General features: G+C 44.1%; 1 protein-coding gene across 3 annotated transcripts in view; it reads left to right on the top strand.

Moving 5' to 3' along the window:
- The first annotated feature begins 15,637 nt into the window (after window positions 1-15,637).
- Window positions 15,638-26,504, top strand: part of IL6ST (interleukin 6 cytokine family signal transducer) — a 35,907-nt gene continuing 25,040 nt past the window's right edge. The window contains exons 1-4 of one of the 3 annotated variants that reach the window (XM_060280290.1): window positions 15,638-15,795; window positions 22,457-22,537; window positions 24,037-24,348; window positions 26,230-26,365. In XM_060280290.1, the coding sequence (XP_060136273.1) occupies window positions 22,471-22,537; window positions 24,037-24,348; window positions 26,230-26,365 (515 nt within the window). In that variant the 5' untranslated portion in view covers window positions 15,638-15,795; window positions 22,457-22,470. The remainder of the gene's footprint in view (window positions 15,796-22,456; window positions 22,538-24,036; window positions 24,349-26,229; window positions 26,366-26,504) is intronic. The other 2 variants (XM_060280291.1, XM_060280292.1) reach the window with 2 other exon arrangements.

A 26,504-nucleotide genomic window follows, 5' to 3' on the forward strand; every position in this document is an offset into this window, starting at 1 on the left:
CGGAACTCTCCCTGCTTTCCCCTTTGCTCGGGGACGGGCTTGAACTCAGGAGGGGAGGGACTTCGCGATATCCCCTGTCCCTCACAGTTTTGTTTTTGTGACTTGTGTCCTCTTTTTTTGGCAATGCATACCTGGCCACCCTGCATTGAACTTGGGATCTTCTGCATGCAAAGCATATGCACAACAGAGCCAGTGAAAAAGAGGTGCCAGAACTCACCACGAACACCTCCCTTGTTCTTCTATAATGGCAATGGTATTGGTACCCACTCGAGAGGTGCTGGAACTGAGTTCCAGCAAGTTCCAGCTGGGGAAAAAGCCCTGAACAGAGCTATGGCCAAATCCCTTTTTACAGAGAAGCATTTTCGCTCTGCACAGACTGGGCACCTTTTTATTGCATTGCATTGTAACTCTGACCTTGAAAACATATTTGGGATCTGCTGGTTAAGGAGAGGCTGCCAGTCGCATAATCTCCAGAATCCAGTTTGCCAAAAGAACCAAAATGCTAAAGGGCAGAGTTGTGGTGAACCAACAAAGACTGCTGTGTGGTTTTCCATAGTCTATTCTGTTCCTTATTTACACCAGAGATGCCTTTCTTTGGAAATGTGATGGCTTCATTGCCAAGAATCCCATTCTCTATATTCTGCTCTGCTGAGAAATGTTTGTAAAAAATATAGTGGAGTTTGACGGGTGAGCCAAAAAAGCATATGGGAGGACAGATGTGAAGATCTTTTGGGGAACATAATCCCTCTGCTATCGGTCAGTGAAAGTAAAGAATGGCCTTCCTAGAAACCATTGTCATATCCTGAAACACTCCTTTCTTCTGAAATGTTTCAAGGGCTGTTTTCTCAATGGCACAGCTTTTTCCTGGTAAGTTTAATTAATTTAGTATTGCCAGTCGTGTTAAGGGGAGGGTCTCAATCCCATGGTTCTTTCGTAACATTAATGGAGGCAGTTTCCAGCAACTAGTATTCAACAGCATTGCTGCCTCCAGAAGCAGAGGCAGAACCTAGCCAGCATAGCTAGTAGCTGTTGATAGCTTTATATTCCATCAGTGGCGTTCCTACCCCAGCTGGTACCGGGGGCGGCGCCTGCGTGGCGCCCCATGTGGAATGCGCATGTGCGCTATCCCAAGCGTGCGCACTCTGCATGGGGCGGGGAGCATGCGCAGTCCGCACGGGACGGCTCGCAAGAGGCACCCTGCTCTGCCAAACTCAGGGAGGGAGGGGAGAGCGAGGCAGTGGCCCGTCACCTCCCCAGCCCAGTGAGCTCCGCCTCCACGTGAGGCCCCGCCCCACCAGCCACTGTTGAGTGGCAGATGGCAGCAAGCAGCATGGGGCGGCCTCGCCGCAGCGGCCGTCATCGGTGGAGGTGTGGAGGGGCCAGGGGCGCTGCCCCCTGCTGAGTGGAGCACAGGGCAGCCCGCCCCCCCCCCGCCCCCCGTTGCGATGCCCCTGTATTCCATTAATTTGTCTAAGCCAGGGGTCCCCAAACTAAGGCCCGGGGGCTGGATGCGGCCCAATCGCCTTCTAAATCCAGCCCGCAGATAGTCCAGGAATCAGCATGTTTTTACATGAGTAGAATGTGTCCTTTTATTTAAAATGCATCTCTGGGTTATTTGTGGGGCATAGGAATTCGTTCATTTCCCATATATATATATATATATATATATATAGATATAGATATAGATATAGATATAGATATAGATATAGATATAGATATAGATATAGATATAGATATAGATATATAGATATAGATATAGTCCGGCCCCCCACAAGGTCTGAGGGACAGTGGACCGGCCCCCTGCTGAAAAAGTCTGCTGACCCCTGGTCTAAGCCTCTTTTAAAACCATCCGAGTTGGCGGCCATCACTGCCTCCTGTTGGAGCAAGTTCCATCGTTTTAACTATGTTCTGCATGAAGAAGTACTTTCTTTAATCTGCCCTGAATCTTCCAACATTCAGCTTCATCAGGTGTCCCCAAGAATGAACCTATAGATGCAGCCGAAACATATATAAGTTTGTTCAAAGGTTAAGTCTTGCTGAGTTTGGCGGGATTTGCTCCCAGGTAAGCGGCCAAAGGGTTACCAAGAGAAAGATTAAAAGTAAACTTCTTGAGCTTCGTGTAGAAAATGGGTGGGAGATCTTGGTTGAAACAGAAGTCAGCGGATAGTTTACAGAAGTTACTTCCTCCAATTCTTTTGTGGAAAGGAGGATGCTGACAATTAAAGCATGAGTCCCTGGATATGCAACTGGTACTGGCAACAAACATGTAGAATCCAAGAGAAGGCTGAAGAGTTCTCAGTCTAAACAGATTTGTTTGCTCTTAGATGGGGACTTCTCACCCACTCCTCATATATAATGACATGTTGACACCTACCGTACATACAGTATATTTGTGGCTTTATATGCACACATCGGTGTGGTATGTGGAATGCCTTCTTCAAGATTCCTTCTCACTGATTCAAATACACACACCCATTCATGCCCTTCAATTTTTGGAGGGGGGGGCACCTCAAATATTTTATGCCCCCACCCACCCAAAAGAAACCTTGGCCCTTAGGAGTTGACTTGGCCCTTAGGAGTTGACTTCTACCCTGTTTCTCCAATTTTAAGACGTAGTCATAAAATAAGCCATAGCAGGATTTTTAAGCATTCAAGGAATATAAGCCATACCCCGAAAATAAGACATAGTGATAGGCACAGCAGCAATGCCGGTTGTGGCAGGAGGAGGAGGAAAAATATAAGACATCTCCTGAAAATAAGCCATAGTGTGTTTTGTTGAGGAAAAATAAATATAAGACGGTGTCTTATTTTCGGAGAAACACGGCCAATTGATTTATTGTCACTGAGATACCACTGTATAGTACTTTCAAAGTTGTTCACAGTTTTGTTTATGGGGGTGGAATGCTAAAACCTTTCCAATATTCGGCTACAAGTGTAAACACTGCAATTTGCCAATAAAGCCAAAGTTGGAAGAGGTACTTATCATACCAGTTAAGTATTATGAGCAATAATTATTTTGGGTTTACTTATAAAGCCTACCACACAGGCTTTGTGACCCACTTGCAGAACATGACCCACAGACTAAGGAATCACTGCCCTAATCTAACAGAGGGGCCCTCCCAACTGTTTTTTTTTGGGAGCTGCATTCTACATTCTTGAGTTGATGCAATAAAGTGTGTTAGTGGTGGATTTATACTGGACCATCCACACATCTTTCTCCTTTGCTACTTGTGCTACGATTCTTCCCCAAGATTACCATGATAGTGCCCTCTGGAAGGACACTGCTATGCTACAGCGCAACAAAAGCTGGACCAAAAAAAAACACCCACCTGGAATATTTGTGGTATGAAAAGGCGCAGGTTCGCAGCCCGAAGCTACAGAAACATGCATGGTTTTGAAATGAAGAGGTATATCCACAAAACATTTGCAGGCACAAACAGCATTGAAAGCAGCATTGTGTTTAATCACCGCAATACCACCATAACTGACGCACATTAGAAACAACATCTGGAGAGGCCCAGATTATTCAAAGCTAGTAGTAACTTCATAAAAAATTGTGAGAGCAGTGGAAGCTGATGGAGACACTCACTTCTGGTCTTCCTAAATAAGGAAAGCATGAGTTTTGGGGAATTAGAGGGAAAGCTAGATCTACATGAAAATGGGAGGACAACTTTTGAATCAGCCTACCTGCTGGACAGCCGAAAAGCATTGGAGGAAATATTGCTTCTAGTTTGGCTGGAAAGTGGGGTACTGCTAGCATCCCACTCTCCAGCTAATCTAGTAAAGGATGGCATTGAGTATAAAGAATCCAGCTCCCCAGGCTCAATTTGTTGGCGAATTCTAATGTAGGGGATGAGATATGGGAGGTAGCACATTGCTTTGTGCATTTGGGCATCCTTTCAGGACACAATGTTTCTGTTGAGTCACTCTTGGCCACAATCAAACCCAATATTATTTATTTGGAAAGCAACTCACAGAGAACCACTGATTCACGGTCATGTAAATCCTTCTAGTCATGTGGGATACCAACTGCAATGAACCACTGTCACCTAAAAAGGACATTGGCATGCCATCTACAGTAAGTGTGCTTATTGTGAATCATGAGACAATGAAACATTCCTTTCTGGCTGTCGGAGTGCCCTAGTCTACATCTTGATGTCGAGTACAGGGCAGAAGTACTGGCAAGGATCCCTTACCCCACTTTTATAGAGCAAAATAAGAGACAGCTGTGGAATACCATTTCCAGTTCCTGTTAGATTTAGCAACCCGACAACATTACAGGGTGTGAAGCAGCATCTACTGATCTGCCAAACTGCTAGACAGAAGAGAGAGCAAATAACCTAACATGGTGGTATGCATTGACTAAGCAGCTGAGACTTGCTCCGTTTGTGTGTGGAGGAGGCAGGGAGCTGGTTCTCTCCCCTAACATTCTCCTCTCCAAGCTGGTGCCCTTCATATGTTTTGGTCTACAACTTACTTTACCCCTGGGGCTTCTGAGAGTTGTAGGCATCATCAACTAAGAAACATTAAATTGCCCCAGGAAGTGTTGATTCAATTTTACAGAGGTATCATTGAAACTGTTTCTCTGTAATTCTATTACTGCTTGGTATGGCACAGCCTCCAAGATGGACAAGAAAAGGCTGCAACAAGCAGTAAGAATTGCAGAAAAGGTAATTGGTGCTAGTTTGCCTTCAATAGAGCCACTTCATGCTATCCGAGCTAGGAAGAGGGCAGAGGGAATTGTTGCGGACTCTTTGCATCCCGGTCATCATCTGTTTGATTTACTTCCATTGGACATTGCTACAGGACTCTATACACAAAAACGGCTAGGCACCGGAACAGTTTTTTCCCTTGTGCCATCAAATTGTAAAATTCGTAGTTGTGTAGAGTAAGAAGAGGCCAGTTATGGATGGGGTTCCTTTGTTGTGTTATTGCATTGTGCAACAGTGTTTGTATAAAGTATGTTTACATTGCAATGTAGCCAAAGCAAAATTCCAAGTATGTTGGTACTTGGCCAATAAATAATTATCATCATCATCATCTCTGGAGAGCACTGGGGACAGGGAAGCTAATTTAGAGTTAAAGGTGCATTGATTCCAGTCCATACTGTGGGAGAGCCTACGGAGCCTGGAAGTGGCTCTCTAGGTTTTGTTAGTCGCTTGATATTGCCCAGAGCAACCCAAAGTGACTTACAACCAACCAGACAGAAAGACACAAAAAAAAAGACCAAAAGAAAATGATGCCAAGGATTCAACTTGGAACATTCTGCATGCAAACCAGATGCTCTACCACTCAGCTAAGAAGGCCCTTCCCTAAGTTTAGACAGTGGTGGCTTTTTGTCTTCCTCAACCTTAGCCTGGAATGATGAGAGAGCAACACAACAGAAAAGGTATTTGGGGGGGGGGGGTTTAAAGAGAGAAAGTCTCCATTCTACCCCATAAACAACAGCAGGTTGAAAAGTTTCTTCATTCAAAGAGGAACTGTCAGCAAATGCAAGGGACACGACTTGCAGGTGTGATCCTACTCCTCCATCACTGCCTAAGGATGTTTACTTAAAGACAGTGTTGCTCACCTAAAGACAAGGCGGTGGAGAATCACTTTTGTCACAATGGATGTGAAGGTGTCGGACAATGTATGAGCTTTCCTACGGTAGTTGAACCACTTTGTGCTTGGTTCTGGCAAGCCCATGGCTTTCAAACCATTACATTTGAAACCAAACTAAATAAATAATGGTGTCCTGCCATGCTCCCACTGAACTCTGCATACTATCAGTATAATTAGTTTGCATTTCTATACCTAGTCCTGTGACTGTGGTTTGTTTTAACTGTTTTTGTTTTTTTAGACTGTGTTTTGAATGGTAGGCACCTGATCTGCGACTTGCTGGTGAAGGGCGGAGAATAAATATATGCATCATTGTTATTATTTCATAAAATTTATTTCATAAAATTTACATGCTGCTTGATTGGAAAGGAAAAGAAAAACCTCAAAGAGGTTTACAAAAAGAATAAGAATAATAATGAAGGGGTGTCAATCATGGTCACCAAATTTTGTGTTGTTTGCACAAGAACATCTGCTACAGAACATGCAGTTGTCTTTACCTCAACCCTTCTGGTTTTTCAACAAAAGCAACCACTTCTGAGGAAGCTGTATTGCTATGTGAGCATCATCTGTCTTTACCAGGCCACCTCACACTGAAATTGGAAGAGGGCTTGTTGCTGCACGCTTCCTTCCTCTTCATAGCGCAGGCCGCATTCGATTGCTGGGGCATCTTGCCCTCGCCCACATTAAGGTGCTTTATTTTTGGCATTGTGCTTTGGTGCTGAGTGGCAACTGCTGCCCGTGTGGCTCTATGACATCACACATTTGAATTCCAGAAGGGGAGTTGCCAAAACACAATTCTTCAATCTCTGCAACTTTGACTCTGCATCCCTTGCCTGGCAGATCTCAGGTGGGAAACGAAAAGGGAGGGCTCCCCTGTGTAGATTAAATAATGGGAGGAAGCAGGAGCCAAAGTCCTGCAGAGGAGGAGCAAACTGTTGGGTGCTTCAGGTATCCAAAAGTTTGTTTATTCCCTAAGGACGTCCTAATTTTCAAGTGATTTTTGATATTAGTATTGCCAGGGACGTCTTTAATTAGCACCGAGGGTAGTGGCGCGGGGAACCAGGGCGCCAAGGTCTGGAGGGTGCCAGAGAGTCCGGGGAGAGTGCGGGGAGTTAATCGAGGCGGAGCAGGGGTTCGGTGCCTGCACTGCGCGCCTCCAGCGCCAGGGTCATCAGCAACAATGGCAAGAACCTATTGAAGGCGGTGGACATGGCTGATAGGCTTAAGCGTCATGTATCTGGAGAACAGCTGCTCTGTCCGGAATAAAGTTCCAGATTAGGAACGCGGGAGTTGATCCAAATAGGGTGGGGGTGAGGATGGGTTGAAGAGTGTCTGAGAAGTGGAATGGCAACGTGACAACAGGCAGACTGGAACCAAGCCAGCAACGGCAAAGCAGGAAACCAAGCTCAGCAAGGTCACATCCACACCATGCATTTCAAGCACTCTTATGCCACTTTAACAGTCACAGTGGCCTCCTGCTTTGACAAAGTAGTGAAGAAAGTCTGGAATTTATCAAGCAGCAGGCTTATCTCACACAAGGAGAGAATCGATCAGGCAAATGACAACCCCTCCTTTCAGCTGCTGGGAGCCCCAGGGATAAAGCAGCAGAGTAGACCTTCATCTAGGCAGGCTATGCAACACCTACATCAGTTTGTGCCTGCATCAAAGCTGCTGCTTCTCTCTGGCTCAGACCCTTTGGTTTTTATACCCTTGTCCACTCCAAGTCATGAGGCTTAATTGCTTAACCAACTTCACCCAGCTTGATTGTTAAGCTACCTTCACCTGGCTTTTTTGGGGGGGGGGTGTCTCATGATCTAGGCCAGCAGGCAAGCAAAGTAATCTACAATTGTGTTATCTCTGTGCAAGGAGCATTCCTGCAAGTAATCAAGTCAGTAGGAATCACTACTGCTGAGCTTAGGAGAGTGGTGAAGCCCTGCTTTATTGGGGGTTAATTGCACAAGGCCACCTACGCCTCCTCGGGTTAACCAGTTATCTTCCACTACACCTCCTTGCAACTCTCAGCACACTTAATGAATTACAGTTCCTGGTTTTCTTTGGGCAAAGCCATGGCCCTTAAAGTGGCATGAGATCATAAGAAGAGCCAGCTGGATCAGGCCGAGGGCCCATCTACTCCAGCATCCTGTTCTCAAAGCAGCTACCGGTAACTAGATGCCAGTGTGGAAAGCCTGCAAGCAGGATTTGATCGCAAGAATGCTCTTCCCTCCTGTGGCAGTCATGTTGCACCCTGGGAGCTGCCAGAGGGGTGACAAATGAGGGTGCATGCCTGATAAAGTGAATCTGAAAAGAGGCTTGCAAGGCAATACAATACACAAAGCCATTGGAAACTTGAAGCCAGTGGGATCAAGACTGCTCTGTTACAAGATATGTAACTAGCTTAAGTGCTTTGTAGACAGTACTTCCTCCAGAGTCTACCCCTTTCCCTGATGAAATGTGAGGCTGATAGTATGAAAGAACTGCCAAAAAAAGAACTGCCAGCAATGTCAGATCATTCAATCCTTAGCTCTTGATTAGTTCTTGTGTGGTTGCACAGCTGGGATACCTGATTAGGAAACGTGAGTTCAGAAACAATAGCCAAACAATTCTAGGGAACGGTTGTGGCTCAGTGGCAGAGCATCTGCAAAAGGTTCGATTCCTGGAATCTGCATGTAATATTGTGAGAGTTCCCTGCATGAAATTCTGGAGAGCTGCTGCCAGTCAGTATAGAGATGGAGACTACCTGGACCTTTGGACTCCTCCCAGGCCACAAACCCCTTCCCATGTCCTCACCAGCCCTGTTCCTTGCTCTTTTGTCAAACTGGGAGTTTCCTTCAGCTACGACAATGCCTCTGGCTTGCCTGGGTGGAGAGAGCAGTATGTAAGCACCTGACTTTTGTATGGCTGAATGCATGTCCTACTGTCCACAGTTAAAACAACTGCATCTGTTGCTCTGCCTACTGTTGCGCCTGCTTCCACCCACTGCCCTCATGTGTGGGCTCCAGAAGATTGCCCATGAGAATCAATGTGTCCCTCTGGCTAAAAAGTTTCCTGTGCCCTCTGCAGTTGGCAAGGTTTGTCTCCAGTTATGGAGGCTGGGATTTGGTGGCGAGACAAGGTGTTCTTCTTCCCCCAGCAGGACTCAGCTTGTCCCATAGGTGTTGGCATGCCTCCAGGGAAGGCTCAAATGTAGATGGGAGCTGGGCTAGCCTGGAGACAGCCTCTGTTCTGCAGTGGCTGGGCCTGTCCCTACATGACAAGTCAGGTATGATGGTATGAAGAAGTACCTGGACTCAGATGATTTCTGTATTTCCAATCATTAAACTTATGTAAATGTTCACTGATTGCTCTCTCTGCCCTCCAAATAACCTCTCTGCTTTTCAGTTACAGAGAGCAAAAACTGGTCTTAATCTTCTCAATTCAGCCAATCTACTCTGATCCAATAGTAAACTATTCCTATGGTTAGGATGCCACCCTCTATCTCCAGGGCAGAAACAAAGTAAACACATAAGCACAACATATGAAAAATTACCATTTTACTGATCCAACTCATTTGCCCTATGGAGGAAGAGATATGAGAACACAGCTCCTATCTCTATAAGGACTCTCAAAATATAAATCATGATGTTAGTGTGTTGTCCTTCCCACAAGGAATCCAGGGTAACAAAACAGGAAGCTCTCGTGTTTTATCCTCACAATGACCCTGTGAGACACAACAACTGGGCTAAGGTTGAAAAACTCACGTTGGAAAGATGTAAAATTGACAGTGCAACCCAGTGTAACAATCCCATTGAGTTCAGTGGGTTTTATTCCAAGCTAAGTGGGTATAGAAGGTGAAATTCTTGAATAGAATCTCCTTCATTTCCTCTTTGCAACTTCCTCAGGGGAGGCACCTGTCTTGTGCAATTCTATATACAGTACAATACATGTACTCAGAAGTAATTCCCACTTAATTCTGTAATACTTGCGCCCATGTAAAGCAGTATAGAATTAGAATTTTATTCCTATAGACGAGGCATGGCCAAACTTGGCCCTCCAGATGTTTTGGGAACTACAATTCCCATCATCCCTGACCACTGGTCCTGTTAGCTAGAGATGATAGACCCAAAACATCTGGAGGGCCACGTTTGGCCATGCCTGCTATAGACTATAACATTTTTCATAATTCCTGATTGTTGGCCATATTGGCTGGGGCTCAAGAGGGTGCAGAATAGCAAGGCAGCTTTAGAAACAGGATTGAGAAAGTAAAAGGGGGGCACATGGTGGAAATGAGAAGATCTAAGGTGTTATTGTAGGGGAGTGGGGGGGTTGGTGAGCAGGGAGACAGAGCCCCCCGACAATTAAATAAGAATTAAATATCTGCACAGTATTCATGTAAGGGACCATCACTGATCAGTTTTAAAAAACGAAACTGTTACTTGTAACCAGGGAGGGATCCTCTGAGTTTCTCATATTTCCCCCAATAGAATGTATTTTTCCCCCAATAGATGCATTTATATGCTAGAATACTCTAACATGTCCATTTTTGCATACAACACTTGACCGGAGCACTGCATTGCAAAATTTGGAGAAGTACAAATTTTGAAGGATGGGTGTGTTTTGGTTCACATTGTTATAGAAAATTATAGGGGGGGGAATCAGGACACCATTATTAATGAACAGAGAGGGGTGACCGAATTTGACAGCTGCAATACCCAGAATCCTGTTCAACGCCATCTTCCCAGTCTCAGCTCTGCTTCAAAGACCTTCACCCCCCCCCCCTGCTTGGACGCAACCCCACCTTAAGGAAGGCTTAAGGATCTGCATATGCACAACAGTTAGCATAAACTCACACATTTCCCTTCTCCACCTTCCCCTCTGCCCCAGACTCCTTTAGATTATCACTACAGAACCTTTTGCATTAAGTTATGCTAGATTCTCTCTGTATTAGAATTGCTGTCTTATTCATGACGTATGCTAGGATCTCTCTGTATTAGAATTGCTGTTTTACGTCTCAGAACCTTTATATATCAGGACTACTACCTTTTGCATAGAATTCTCTGTATTAGATATGTCTCCTGTAAAAGGAAATGCTGCATAACCCATGCATGACCCCAGCCCACCTGAACCTTGCCCCATCGCCACCCTGATTCAAAAGACACACATGGACAAAGATGGATTAACTGGGACAGTTTATTCCAACCTCCAGAAGTGTCACCTTTTACATAATCCCAGGGATCATCCTTGCGTGACCTGGGGGAAAACACCTGCCGGCCACCTCAACTCCCATCTAGACTGATCAAACAAAGGGAAACCCATCAGCAACGAGAGGAGAACAATTGACATTTCATCATATGAAGAAATAGCTATATCAACACCCAGTTAATCCCCTAAGCACCCATTTTCCTTGTCTTTCCCGTCCCTCCCAGTCCAGGGGTTTTCACGTGGGGACAGGAGGGTATAAAAGGGAGATCCACCATTTCCCGGGGGTCCTTGCTACATTCTTTGAGGCAGGGACTGTACAGCTGTAGTCTTTTCATTAATAAAGGATCAGTTTGTTTTTCCTGACAGGATCGTGTGGTCTCTGTCATTTCCTGGCGGAGCTGAACTTAGTGCAAATTTTGGAGCTTCGGACCCGCGTCTGTCCTTCCTAAAAGGCTGCGCATTTTAGGGGCATTTTTACCATAACAACATGTTGTTTCAGAAAAGGCATATTAGATAAGTTTGCCTTTAAATGAGAACTGAAACAAATTTCTCCCCATCCCTACTTGCAACTAAAATGGTTTGGAAAGGTACTTCTTTTGCATACAAAGCAGCCAAAGTATGGCAAAAGAATCTCTGAAAAACATAGACGGAACAGATTTTATTATGCAGCATGCTAAGATTTTCTGAATTGTCAATTTATTTAAGTGTGTGGTTTATATATCTGTTACAGCTAATGATATTGACAACTAGAAATACTGTTTTCTGGATTGCATCTTCAGCCTGAATATCTTCTCAAAAAATTCCTTCAGTAGCACCTTAAAGACCAACTAAGTTTATATTTTGGTATGAGCTTTCGTGTGCATGCACACTTCTTCAGATACACTAGAAACAGAAGTGTCAGACCCTATATATATACAGAGGGTGGTGGGGGTGGGTGGGAATGGGTGATGGGCTGATGGGAGTGGTAAACCTGTAGATGGCTGTTAATGGCTGCTGATGGCTGCAATTAGTCCTGGGCTGAGGTGCTAAAGAAAGCTTGATCATGCATAATGAGATAAGAATCCGATGTCTCTATTCATCCCAGGTGCTTCCATGGTTTTAAGCTTGGTAATGATTTCCAATTCAGCAACTTCTCTTTCCAGTCTGTTCCTGAAATTTCTCTGTAATAAAACAGCTGCTTTGAGATCTTGTATAGAATGTCCTGGGAGATTGAAGTGTTCTCCTACTGGTTTTTCAGTCTTATTCTCCTACTGGTTTTTCAGTCTTCAGTCTACATAAAAGCCCACTCCCATCAGCCCATCATGCACACAAAAGCTCATACCAAAATATAAACTTAGTTGGTCTTTAAGGTGCTACTGAAGGAATTTTTTTATTTTGCTTCGACTCAGACCAACACGGCTACCTACCTGTAACTGAATATCTTCTGTTAGTGATGCTGATATTCAGTGCCGGATTTACGTGTAAGCTAAGCTAAACAAACTATAGCTTAGGGCCCCACTCTCTTGGGGGCCCCAAAAAAATTTAAAGGGAAAAAACCTGGATATGCATTTCCAAAATATAAGATAAGAAACAAATAAAATCAAACCTACATACAGCAAGTGCTGTATGTAGGTTTTATTTTATTTTACTGTGTTGTATATGGACCTATTAGGTTCATAAATTACCACATATCATATATTCAACACAAAAAACAGCGACAATTTGTTGAAGACAAAGGACCGCTGGACATACAAAGGGCCCCATTACCTTCAGTAGCTTAGGGCCTCATCAAACCTAAATCCGGCCCTGCTGAATTTGAAGGGCAGAGAAACATCAGCTGTTTGCCATTTTTAAAGGGTTCTGTAATAAGGGTGAGACACTGAAATGGAACCCATTTGAAATCAATTTAATAAATTTGCACATGTAAGGTCACAGGTGTGGTGTAAGATCACTTTTTGTTTTCAGAGTAAAACTAGAGTTATTAATGTGTCTGAGTTTTACTTGTTTATTGTTTCTCACAAACACACTTCAAACAAAGTACACACACGCACATGAGGTATGTCAGCAGTGATTTTTAGAGTATTAATGACTATTAATATTAATATTTAGTATATTAATGACTTGTAATCTCACTGTATACAAGTTGTACAAGTATCAACAAAGTATTTCAATCTCAACTAGTTTCCTTTGCTGGTATTCATAGCTTTGTTTCCCCGAATAAAAGGGGACTGGGAGTGTGAAGTGGCTATTTCAATTTTTCCACCAGAACTTCCTTGAGCAGGTAGAGGAGTGTCCTTCTTGTTCTTATCTACGTAAGTTTTGTCTTTGTTCCATTATTTTAAATCTATTGCTATGGCCACTTTTGCTCCTGGCCCTACTCACCACTGCCATGTGGCCTCCAGAAAATTACCCACAAGGGAATATGGCCCTCTGACTGAAAAAAATGTCCCCTGTCCCAGTACAGAGGAACCATTTCAGAACAGAAACAAGAAAATCCAGAATTTTCAGCTCTCTGGGAGCCTGCTGTTTATCTGTGTTCCTTCTGTGATACAGACATGGAAACAAGGCAGACACACCCCTGCCTTGGCCTGCACCAACTGATAGTGTTTTGGTGGCTTGTGGCTGTCCTCACATTAGTTTTCTGTGCATAGCTGCCAAGTTCTCCCTTTTTTAAAGGAAATTCCCTTATGCTGAATAGGCTTCCTCGTGAGAAAAGGGAAAACTTGGCAGCTATGTTTCTGTGTGGCAGGGTGAAGTCTGGTGGTGTTTCCATAGGTGTTGAGGGTGTGTTTGTGTGTCATTTCCGCATCATCTGCAGATTCTGCATGGGGTTTCTTTTTCCCACCTGGGCTGAGTGATCATAGGATATTGTGGCTGTAGTGGTAGTGCATCTCCCCCTTCCCCAAGGTAATTTAATTAATATAAGTTACAGGTAGGTAACTGTGTTGGTCTGACGTTGTCAAAACAAAACAAAACAAAAAAATTCTTCCAGTAGCACCTTAGAGACCAACTAAGTTTGTCATAGGTATGAGCTTTCGTGTGCATGCATATCTGAAGAAGTGTGCATGCACACGAAAGCTCATACCAATGACAAGCTTAGTTGGTCTTCAAGGTGCTACTGGAAGGAATTTTTTTAATTAATATATTTATTTACTGCTCTTCATCACTGCGGCAGCAATCCCAGAGCATGGTACATTAAAAATGCAAATTGCAGCTCATATAAACTAACAAAACTTCACCAACCTGCTCTTAACTAACACAATAATAAACAGACAGGCTGAGGTACTAATATCCAGAGAATGCCATAGCTGTCAACTTTCGGATTTGAAAATAAGGGATCAGCAGCAACCTCACCTGTCCCAGGGACAGTCTACGCCGACGGTATATCTAACAATCCAGGATAGCAGCGGGAAATGGCGCTGGAAAAAGGGAATTTCCAGCAAAAAAGGGGAAGGCTGACAGCTGTGGCTTGGAATAAGGGAGTTTCCCGCAAAAAAGGGGGGGGAGGGTTGACAGCTATGGAGAATGCCCTATGTAAACTTACATGAAGAGCCTTCTCCAACCTTGGGGACTGGAGTACAAAACATCTGGAGGGCACTAGGTTGGGGAAGACTGATTTATGCAATGGGCCACCATTTTGTTATTTAATAACAACAACAGAAACACTGTCACAAGAGCTAACCTTTTCTCATATTTCCATCCCTTATTTCTGCCCTGCTTTGTTTTATACATTTGAAACAGAATCTTCCCAGCAGCTTGTAAACAATGCTTCTGTGGAGAAACTATGCTTTAATTTCCGGAAGGATGACTGTGAAATTATTTTGCATTAGAACAATGTGGTCCAGTGGCACCTTAAAGATAATCAAATGCCTGTAAACTGTGACAGATGGAAGCTTTTATCATAAACAAAGATTGTTGAGGCACTTTAAAGTGCAATCCCATCTGTGTCTACTCAAAAGTAAGGCCCAGTGACTTTAATGGGGCTTGCGTCCAATAAATGGGGAAATGTTTAGGGGGTTTTTTTTGTTACTGTTACTGATATTAGTATTTTTGTAACTTTCCTTTTCGATACTATTATGATTCCTGTGGAAACTGTTTCCACTTGGTTGTGTACTTTTTGACTACTTTGTTATGTTTGTACAGTAATTATGTAAACCTTTTCATGCTGTAAGCTGCCTGGAGCAGGGTTTTAACTATCATTATTATTTAGCAAATTTGTATACTGTACAGTACTGCCCTTCATCCGAAGATCCCAGGTTTACAAATAAAATTTACGGTAAGCTCTGAAAGGACTGCAGCTGTCTGTAACATAAAGACTTAACAAATTCATTACAGCCATAAGCTTTCATGGCCTCTCTCTTTTCCTTCTCTCTCCCTGTAGTGAGAACCTTGCTGGCAATATATACCGTATTTGAAGCGCTATATAATAAAACTCAAAATCAGATCAATTATCCAGTGTATCTTGCTAATAAGCAACCGGGCTCAACTGGGTTCCCTTCCAAAGTAAGCCAGCATGTCAGATTGCACCCTCAGCCTGCAAAGTGCACATTCAGCCTCTGCATAGCCAAGCCCTAGGAATGTAAAACTGCACTGGGTTTACTTTTGCTGGTTAATTGATTGGGGCACGGAGCGAGGAGGTGGGAGGGTGTCACATTCTCCGAACGTTCGCTGCCCTGCGCGCAGGCGCTGTTGGGCGTTTGCGGCTCGCCACGCTCAATCGCAGTGCCCCCCGCCCACCTCCCCCTTTCCCGGCCTCTCTTCCCCACCCTTCCCCCTCCCCTGCTGGGACCAGGAGCCCGGAATCCTGGCAGCCCAGAGGCCCGTTACGGGAAGCGCCTCCTCTGCCGTCTGCCCCGCCCACGGCCGTGACGTCTCCGGCCTGTCCACCAATGGCGGCTCGAGCGTGCGGGATGAAGCCGTCAGTCAAGGCGAGCGGCGCACCGCAGTTCATAAGGTGTGCGCGACGGCGGTGGCTCGTGAGGTGTCTGGCGGGGATGGCGATGGTCCGAGGCCTGTGGGAGTAGCGCGTCAGGAGAGGTGAGGGTTTACCGGCCCGCGTTGGCCTTCGACCGAGGGGAGCAGCCTGTTGGTAGCAGCTTGGCCAAGCCAGGCCGCAAAGGGAAACTTGGCAGCTGCCCTCGGGGGGGGGGCAGCTCTCCGCTTTCCCCCGCGGACGGGCCTTGTCCTCCGAAGGCTTGTGAGGGAACGAAGAAGCTCGCCTTGGTCGGGCTCTGGCCTCTGAGGCGGCCCCCGATTCGGTTGTCTCCTCAGCGGCGCCCTTTTAATGTGTGTGTTGGAGGCACGTCCCGCTTTTCGGGCGCCTGGCTGGAAAGCCGCCTCGCGTTGCTTTGGGACGCCCACCGGCGCCTCAGGCCGTCACCGCTGGGTCGGCCTGGTTTTCGACCCCGCCCCCTGGTAACATTTCTCCGAGAAACCACCCTCTTCTAGTCGCAGCAGAATTCCCCCTGCTCTCTTTTTCCTGCGCGTTTCTTACGTGCGCGAAGGGGGGGGGGGCGACTGTTCCGTACTCCGGTTTGCCTTGAGTTCTCAACCGAATGGGGCAAGTGGTCGTTCTTCCTCGACTAAGCCTTCAAACAAATATCTGTGCAAATATCTATTGAAATGTTACCCTGTCGCGAGCGGTTTGGAGAAACTGAGCTGATTTCTCATGGTTATTCCTTCCCCTCTTTTACACGATAAAGCTCAGCGGTCGTTGCAGATAAGAGTGTACACAACCTTATCTTCTGGGTCCCCTCTCCTTCCTCCAGTGTTGCAATCTGCCCTTCCCTGATCTTTTCACTCCTATAAATTTTTCTTTTCCAAATTCTTATCTGTGGGGCTTTTTCAGGTAAGCCCTACCCCACATAATCAATCGCATGATGCAGTGCACAACACCCCATTTGAATGGGAATGCGCATCAACTTTGTGGGGGCCCAGCCCCTTGAAATATGTTGTGGGGGCCAAAGCCCCTGCGGCCCCTAGGAGTTGGCTCCTATGGTGGGCACCATTGCCACTGTAAGAGAAAGAAGGAGGCGTTCATGTTGAGTTCCAGCACCTCTTTTTCTAGAAAAATACCACTGCCGATTAGTCAAATGAGGATTGTGCCAGTGGCATTTGATCAGGGGACTAGGGGGACTAGGATAGTCCTTTTTTATGGGTGGTGGTCTCCTGCCTACCTAGCAGTTCGAAAGCACATCAAAATGCAAGTAGATAAATAGGAACCGCTACAGCGGGAAGGTAAACGGCGTTTCCACGTGCTGCTCTGGTTCGCCAGAAGCGGCTTTGTCATGCTGGCCACATGACCTGGAAGCTATACGTCGGCTCCCTCGGCCAATAATGCGAGATGAGCGCGCAACCCCAGAGTCGGTCACGACTGGACCTAATGGTCAGGGGTCCCTTTACCTTTATGGGTGGGGGAGGGGTGGGAAGGGAAAGAAAAAATGGTACGGGAAATTAAACATTGGAAGGAGAGAATATAATGTATGTAAAAATTCTCATACTTCAATAAAAATCTTTTAAAAAAACAAAATAAAAAAATAAAAAGGATAGTCCCTTAAATGTCCTCCTGGTGTCTCCTCCCCAAAGCCCAGAAAGCTGCTGTCCTGCTTAGGGACGGAGGGGCAATGCTCAGCTGCATGACATTGCAACTTCAGAGGGCCACAATCACCCTCCCAAGCTGGTTCCTCTGGCCCTGTTTACCTTTGAAAAAAATCACTGCATGCCACTGGGTTGTATGTTCCCTGGCCAGTCTAGGTCTCATTGCAGTCTAGGTCTCATTGTGTTGGTGGTAAACTTGTGCCTAAACCGGGGGGGGGGGTACCTTTGTGGTGCCCTTTAGACACTACTGGGCTGCAACTCCCATCAGCCTTGGCAGCATAGCCAATGGTTTGGGATGATGGGAGTTGTAATGCAGCAGTATCTTCCTTTCACTCCCTTTCTTTGACTTCCACTTGTACAGTTTTAGACCAAACTGCTTTGGAGGAGGATGCAGTCTTTTTGTTATGTTATATGCAATTGATGGCACACTATATAAACAATAGTGATAATGTGCAGTGTTCTAACACATTCTTGATATTGAATAGTATTTCTGGGATCAAGCTAGAAGTACATGGTAGCATAGAGATTGGCTGTCATTCAACCTAGTTGATATCTCTTTTGAAAGGCAGGCTGGTGCATCTCAATATTGACTCTACTCTGTGTTTCTGGGCCTACCATTTGTGTACTTCCTCTCCCCACCCCCACTCCAGCCTCCCAAGGATGCTAGGATCATCAGTGTGCCTGATTAGGGGATTTCCACAGGGTTACTTGACTACAGTAGTGTGTGGCATATAAAGGGAAATGATACTATTTTTATTTGTATGATAAATTTGAGCAGAGTGCTGAGAATTAGTACAGGAGAGTGGTGAGAATTTTCTCGGCATGTGGTTCTTTTACCTGAGTTGCCTTTGACAAGATGGGAAACAAGCAGTAGCCAATAAAATTTTCTTAAGATGCTCCTTGGTTTGCTATCAAAGGCAAAAAGGACAAGATCAAAGTAGGCTTTCCATTCCCCCCAAAAAAACTTCCTGTGGATTCTGATTATCTTCTGTTGTGCATAAACAGTCTAATACTTTAGCTAAAATTGTTTTGGTACTTTGCAACCAAAAATTATTATAATATAGATTTTGGTTCTAAATATTAACATAATGTGCAGCCTTATCATTGCAGTTAGGCATGTCTAGTCCCATTGAAGTAAGAAGGGCTTAGAATGTATATGCATAGGATTGCATTGTTAGTGGTGGGCAGTATTAAAATTCTCTTCAATGATGTTAGATGCACTGGAAAGAACTATGTTGGCTTTCACTTTTAAAGCAGTTTGCTCTGCCTCAAAAACGCATGCAGGCCTTGTAAAGCAGAAATGTATTTCAAATCTGCAGCAGCATCAATTCTTGAGTCATATTTCAAAGGTCCAGGTGCCAGCAGATAATTTCTAACTTTTAAGATCTGCATGTGGGGGGGGGGGATTCTATATGCATGCACAATTTTAATCTGAAATTGTAACATAGGCCTGGGTTGTATTTCACATTAAGCTGTAGTTAAAATAAATTTATTTAATGTGAACCAGCACCATGCCAGTGTGTACTCCTCAAAGGTCTGTGCCTTGTTCCTCCCTTGCTCCAGCACCTCTGAGGAGAAAACAAATCAGAATTTGGCTTGTTACTTGTGAACCCAGACTTTTGGTTTGTTTTTCTTCAGACCAACCATGAGCAGAAGCAGGGCAGCAGGAGGGAGAGAGAAGTGAAGCAGGACATATTAACATTAAATCAGTTTCAGTGTGACACACAAACCAGACCATACAAACAGAATCTGCTTCTAAATGGGAACATTAACAAGGGTAGATTAAACCCCAAAGTACACATAATCTGAAAGCCCATCTCCTCCTCTCAGACATTCCTTGGCACAAAGATCAGTGGAAGGGGCCCTCTTGGTTGTTCAACCACTTTCCAAAGCTCTGGGTGGCAGCCTCTGTATCCCTTAAATTGTTGAACTCCCCACAGAGGTGCATCTTGTACCTTCATTGTACAACCAAAGATGCATCTCTTAACCCTGCCTGCTGATACCTGAGTTGCATGTTTTTATGATATACCTTATTTTTTGTAGTTTTAAGTTGTTTTACACTGATTTTAATATTGTGTCTTAATGGTTTTAACTTTCCTGGAGACCTTAGGATGAAGGATCAGGTAATAAATTGTTATTATACTAATCCAAACACACTAAATCAGATATATATACTATTTAGAAAATGTGCATCAATGGTCAAGGAAGGTTCTAGCCACAAGACAAAAAATGGACTTTATCAGTATATTTAACGATCAACAACCTCAGATATGCTAATGACACAACCTTGATGGCAGAAAGTGAGGAGGAATTAAAGAACCTTTTAATGAGGGTGAAAGAGGAGAGTGCAAAATATGGTCTGAAGCTCAACATCAAAAAACTAAGATCATGGCCACTGGTCCCATCACCTCCTGGCAAATAGAAGGGGAAGAAATGGAGGCAGTGAGAGATTTTACTTTCTTGGGTTCCATGATCACTGCAGATGGTGACAGCAGTCACGAAATTGGGAGAAAAACAATGACAAACCTAGACAGCATCTTAAAAAGCAGAGACATCACCTTGCCGACAAAGGTCCGTATAGCTACCGTGTTTCTCATATTTTAAGGCATCCCCAAAAAATAAGCCATGACAGGATTTCAAAGGGTTGGTGAAAAATAAGACATACCCCGAAAATAAGCACTATCGCAAAGCCCCGACCGAGCGAGAGGCGAAGCCGCGGGACCCAGCAGGAGCTCCCTGCCTGCTTCCCCGAGCCGTAGCGCATCGGGGGACAGAGCCGAAGATCGGCGGGCGCTCCTTGCTGGGCTGGACAAGCCCAGGAAACAGCGCCCGCCGATCTTCGGACCTGTGCTGTGTGACAGGCGGGGGTGGGGGGGGAAGCGGAGATCGTTCTCCGCTCTCCCCCCACCCCCGCCTGTCACCGAAGATCGGCGGGCGCTGTTTGCTGGGCTTGACAAGCCCGGCAAACAGCACCCGCCGATCTTTGGCTCTGTGCTGTGTGACAGGCGGGGGTGGGGGGGAAGCGGAGATCGTTCTCCGCTCTCCGCCCACCCCCGCCTGTCACAGAAGATCGGCGGGCGCTGTTTGCTGGGCTTGACAAGCCCGGCAAACAGCGCCCGCATGCACTTTATTAAAAAATAAGACATCCCTTGAATATAAGCCATGTCGTGTTTTTTTGAGAAAAAAATTAATATAAGACATGTCTTATAATATGAGAAACACGGTAGAGCTATGGTTTTTCCAGTAGTGATGTATGGAAGTGAGAGCTCGACCATAAAGAAGGCTGGTTGCCGAAGAATTGATGCTTTTGAATTATGGTGCTGGAGGAGACTCTTGAGAGTCCCATGGACTGCAAGAAGATCAAACCTATCCATTCTTGTAAGGGTGTTGTTGCGGCTACGAGTGCAGATAGCCAAAAAACATGACCTCTCAGTCACTTGCAGAATCCGGGAGTGGACGTTTCCGGCTACAGGACCAGCATAAGAGTTTGGGCACCCCGAAACGCCTCCGCCCAACCTTACGTTTGGTGGCGTGCCTTGACTCGGGCGCCGGAAGGGGCTGCCTGTTCCCCTCCACCTCTTGGTCCTGGCTATGCAGGGGCTCTCCCACATCGCTGAGTCCTGACATCTCCGTCCCGCTCACTTCCTGATTCCCCTCACCTGACCCATTGCTGCTGCTCTCACTGGGCGAAGTGCTGGTCAGCAAGAGGGGAGGAGGCCCCCTGTAGGAAGGCACCCTGGCAATTCTGAAGGAAATCAGCCCTGAGTGCTCACTGGAAGGACATATCGTGAAGCTGAGGCTCCAATACTTTGGCCACCTCATGAGAAGAGAAGACTCCCTGGAAAAGACCCTGATGTTGGGAAAGATTGAGGGCACAAGGAGAAGGGGACGACAGAGGACGAGATGGTTGGACAATGTTCTTGAAGCTACCAACATGAGTCTGACCAAACTGCGGGAGGCAGTGGAAGACAGGAGTGCCTGGTGTGCTCTGGTCCATGGGGTCATGAAGAGTCGGAAACAACTAAACAACAACGACAACTATGATCACTAAGTAAACCACAACTGTCAATTAATTTTACATTTTTATATAATCACTATTGCAATAATAGTTAACAAACGTAAAAAAATTCCTTCAGTAGCACCTTAAAGACCAACTAAGTTTTTATTTTGGTATGAGCTTTCATGTGCATGCACACTTCATGCACACGAAAGCTCATACCAAAATAAAAACTTAGTTGGTCTTTAAGGTGCTACTGAAGGATTTTTTTTATTTTGTTTCGACTCGGACCAACACAGCTACCTATCTGTAAGTTAACAAACGTGCTAGACATAAATTATATATAAATTGGAGATTGTGTATTAGTTTATATGTTTCCCTCACTATATTGCATTGTGATAATGGTTGAGAAGTGAGCTCAGTAGCCAGGCATCAGACGCATTTTGTACCTGGTCATTGACCACTAGTGACCAAGTGAAGATGCCTGGGCGCCAAGATGGCACCTGACATCTCCACCATCTGGAGGTTTGTGCCTGGGGATCATTGGATCTGAACTGTTTTCACACACTAATACCACATCCTGTAGAATTCTGTCAGGTTTATTTATCTTTACAATTGGAATGAATTTTAGAAAGCAAAATGCTTTTTTCTGTGCAGCCTGAGCAGGAGCAGTCACCATTAAGAAAAAGAGGTAGGAATAGGAATATATGTGGACTATCCCTGGATCAAGTACTTTTCTTTGTTTTCAGAGTTCTTAAGCTAGCTCAAGGTGGTCATCCGAACTAGCCAGATGTTTAATTGATATTCAATCACAGTCAGTCAATCATTTTGGGGGGGGGGGGAAAGAGACTTTAGAGTTGTCTTGCTCCAAAATGGCAACTGGACAAGTGGGGAGTTGCCTGTATTCCTGTTCTCACTTTTGGCTCTTTCCCCATGCACTATTCTTTTCTTGCTTTCCACAAAACCTTTTTGTTCATGGTTAATTAACCTGTCATAACAGAGGAAACTACAGAACCTGTCTGCTGAGAAGTGTCTTCATAAAAAGAAAATAGTGGCTGATTGAGCAGAGTAAAAATATTATATATATAAAAATTGTTTTTACAGAGACTTGGTTCAAGATGTTTTCAAAATGGAGTTGGTTACGGCAAGTTGTGTGTAGTCTCCTGAGCATTTACTCCTTTGGAGGTAAGTCTGCAGGATTAATAATATTGAATTGTTCCACTGTATTATTAAGCTGTCTGTCGGTTTGTTAATTTGTATACATTATAGAAAACGATTCTTGATTTTTAGTTTGAATCTATTATATGTAAGCCAACAGCATAGAGACTACAGGCTTGTGAGATCTATTTGGTTTTTTTATTAAAACCACAAGATCCGTGAGCCAGAGCCAGGTATAAAAGGCATACAGTTAGATTACATTCTGGGTCTTTGTATTTGTTTTCGGTAGCAGAACCATAGCTGCCAAGTTATCCCTTTTTTACAGGGATTTTCCCTTATGCTGAATAGGCTTCCTCGCGAGAAAAGCGAAAACTTGGCAGCTATGAGCAGAACTGATTCAAGTTCACTGAAAAGTCCACTCCTGGTTAACCCAGACTTCCTTCATTTCAGGAGCCTAATTTAAGGGGGAGGCGTTATTCTAGATAGATGCCATTGGCTTGTAAAGTCAAAATATAAAATGTTGTGAAACAAGCCAATAGTTGATGTGGTAATATGAAATGAAGGATATTTAACTTATTATCAGGTTTTCTAGCTTGCTAAGTTCCTGTTTTTTTAAAAAAGAAGTCCTGTACAGTAGAGAAAGATTACGCACAAACCAATTAAGTTACTACATGTGGTATGTTGCGGTGGAAAGTGAAAAGATGGTTGAAATATTTCCTGCAAGATTCATACTTAAATTGCACAAACAAAATTGAATAATATGCTTCTAGAAATGAAATATAGGTGAAGTTTCAAGATAACGTTTCTCTTTACATAATATTAAACAGGCCTAAGGAAATGTAACACATATGTACTGTTACCTCTGCACATTTCTATTTTTTTTTTATTCACTCCTAATTCTGATGTTTGATAATGAAACTGTCTTTGAACTCATTAGGTGTGGGGGAGTTCACTTAACTAGCACAGACAAGGAATGCAAATAGTCATTAGGAAAATGATTATAATTGTTAGACCTAATGTCTTGGATTCTTAGATATGAGAACAGAAGTAAAGCTTCCTTTCCCTCCCCCATCCTCTGCATTACCCTGAACAGCCTCTGGAGAGTGTTGAGGTTCCTCCTGAACAAAGTGGGATGGGTTTGCTATGGTAAGGGAGGGTTTTCCCCCAGATTGGAAGGAAATCCCCTGCTATCCCAGCAGTCTCTGGTACCCCATCTCAAATTGTTCAAGGGGAGGGAACCTTTTGGAGTAGCTTTTCAAGGTGCACAGCTCTCACGAGATCTCACTGGAACCCAGAAGCTGCTGCTGGATGGGCAGGCCCTGAGGCAAAGTCAAAAATCTGATCTATGCACTTCCAGCCATTCATTTATCTTGGATCCAAGCAAATGTTGTCAATTAATGTACCCTGGAAAAGTAAAGGGGAAAATGTATTTTCTAGGTAACTATTGTCTTCCATTGTCATATTGTATGCTTACAGCAATAAGCTATGTTGTTGGTAAACAATACCAAACTAATGAGCTCTCTCAGTTTCAGATGTACTTCAGGAACCATGTGGCTATATAACTCCGGAGTCTCCTGTAGTATCCCTTGAGTCCAGCTTTACAGCATACTGCATTCTTCGTGACTATTGTTCAGCTTTTGGCTACCTTCGTGCTGATAAAGTTATCTGGAGAATTCATACTGAAGTTGTTCCTAAAAAACACTATAGCATAATAAATGGAACTGTTTCAAGTGTAACATTCAATGACACATCTATATTGGCTTCTCCTCTGACTTGTAATGTCTTAATAACAGGAAATATTGAGCAGACCATCTATGGAATTCAAGTTGCCTTGGGCCGTAAGTATTTCTCCTTAAATTCTTCCTTGTGGGGATACACATAAAAGGAACAATATTGCCATACAGTGGACCCTCTAGTTACGTACCGCTCTGGATACGTAACTTTCGAGTTACGAATGCAGCAAACCCGGAAGTGTATACTTCCGGGTTTCACCATATGCGCAGAAGTGGCGCCTCTGCCTACGGACTTTTTGGGTTGCGGACGGACGCCCGGAACGAATTTAATTCGTATCCAGAGGGTCCACTGTATAGTCATTCTCCTGCTCTTTATAACACTCTTAGAGGATGTTGGATTTTGTCAGATATATTGAAGACAACATGAAGGAGAAATGAGAAACATTTATTTCACATAGTTGAAAGGTACAAAGTAAAAAAGAAGAAAAAAGTTACATCGTCACTTGGCAAATATGTCACCAGGCAGAAGTAAGGATGAGAGCAGAAATTGCTGCCTGAATGATGTTTGTTCCACTTAGTCACTACGCAATTTCTGCCCAAGTATGATTTTATTTTGAGACTCATGGTGACCCACTTGGAGAACCTGTCGAAGATATAAAACGGGATATAAGTTTTCAAAATAAAGTTTAACTATATTACATGGGGATAGGCATTATGCTTCCATAAGAAAGGCAGTGCAGCAGGTATGCTTGTATTGTGTAGGATCAGTTTCAGTGTAGCCTCTTGACCCCTGTTCCTCCCGGCTTATTCAATCTAGCAGAGAGGTGGTTGGGTACAGAGTGATTAACACTTCACTGATTGCAGGGGTGGTGCTTGCTGCCTTGAAAGAGGTAGTGGTGTGTCCTCCCTTAAATAAACCAATTCTGGGCCCCTTAGTTATACTAGTTCCTCTACCAGTAATAAATACCTGCTTCTTGGGTAGGCGGTAGAGAGTTTCAGTGCAGGATGACCACCTACTATTCTTGGATGATGCAGATATATTCCAGTCTGGGTTCAGACCTGGTCATGGGAATGAATTGGCCTTGGTCACCTTGATGGATGAGCTTTACAAAGAGCAGGGCAAGCGGTGTGAAACCTTGCTCCTGCTTCTCAAATTTGCAGCTTTGACACCATTGGCCATGGCATCTTCCTTGACTGGCTCCATGGATTAGGAATTGGGATTACAGTGAATCCAATCCTACATAAAAGTCCAGAAAGTGGATCTGAAAGAATGCCTTTTGTCCCCCTGGCAGTTACGCTAAGTTTGGCTGCAGGGCACTATATTATTCCCAATTATATTTAATACTGATGTGAAATTGTTGGGAGCAGTCATTGGGATTTTTTGTACACAATTTTATGGCTCCTGTTACCCCTTTAGTGTTGTCTGTCTTGAAACCGTATAGGTCAGCAGTTAGTAGGACACACCACCTTAGCTGGCACCATGCCCGTTCTGTTTGGAGTGCCATCTGATCCTCCATATAAGCTATTGTAGAGTAGCAGAAATCCTTCTGTGAGTAACCTGCTTGCACAATCTTGGATCCAACTTGGGGAATGAACAGGTGAACAATAATAGATTTTGATACACAAATTCTATTTACAGCTGTATATGCTGCCTTGTATGCAAAAATGATACTATTGCTTCAGTGCTTTTATTAATTTCCTATTTTATTTGTAAGCTGTCTGGAGTTTCTGAGGGAAAAAAGCAGGAAATAAATACTTCCCTATTTTATGTCACCTGTGGTGTTTTGATGTACTTCCTTTTTACCTTTGCCTTTGATGACCTGTTGACATGAATGCTCTGCTTTACAGTATTGAGAAAAAAAATCAATTAAAAAATGAGTTTGTTTGTTTTTTGAAAAATTGATCGAGACCAAAATGAATTCATGTTGTTTTTTGCAAGTGTACTCCTAGATTAACTTCTGTTTATTTGTGTGTGTTTAAATGCAGTTTCTCCAGACAAGCCTGAGAATTTGAGTTGCATTGTGCATCAGCATAAGGGAAAAAAGAATTATTCTCAAACTTGTACTTGGGAGCCTGGAAGATACACATTTCTGGACACCAATTATACTTTGAAATCTCGGTGGTAGATATATTTTTCAGTTTGAAAGACCTGTAGTTAATTTGTTGAATGTGCATACAAAACTTTGAATTCTTAATATTTGTTCTTAAGAATACAATTTTTTAAAGGGAAGTCACTTGTCTAAAATATTTAAACATTGCTC

The sequence above is a fragment of the Zootoca vivipara genome, chromosome 11 (genome assembly GCF_963506605.1).
Source record: "Zootoca vivipara chromosome 11, rZooViv1.1, whole genome shotgun sequence".
Taxonomy (NCBI): Eukaryota; Metazoa; Chordata; class Lepidosauria; order Squamata; family Lacertidae; genus Zootoca; species Zootoca vivipara.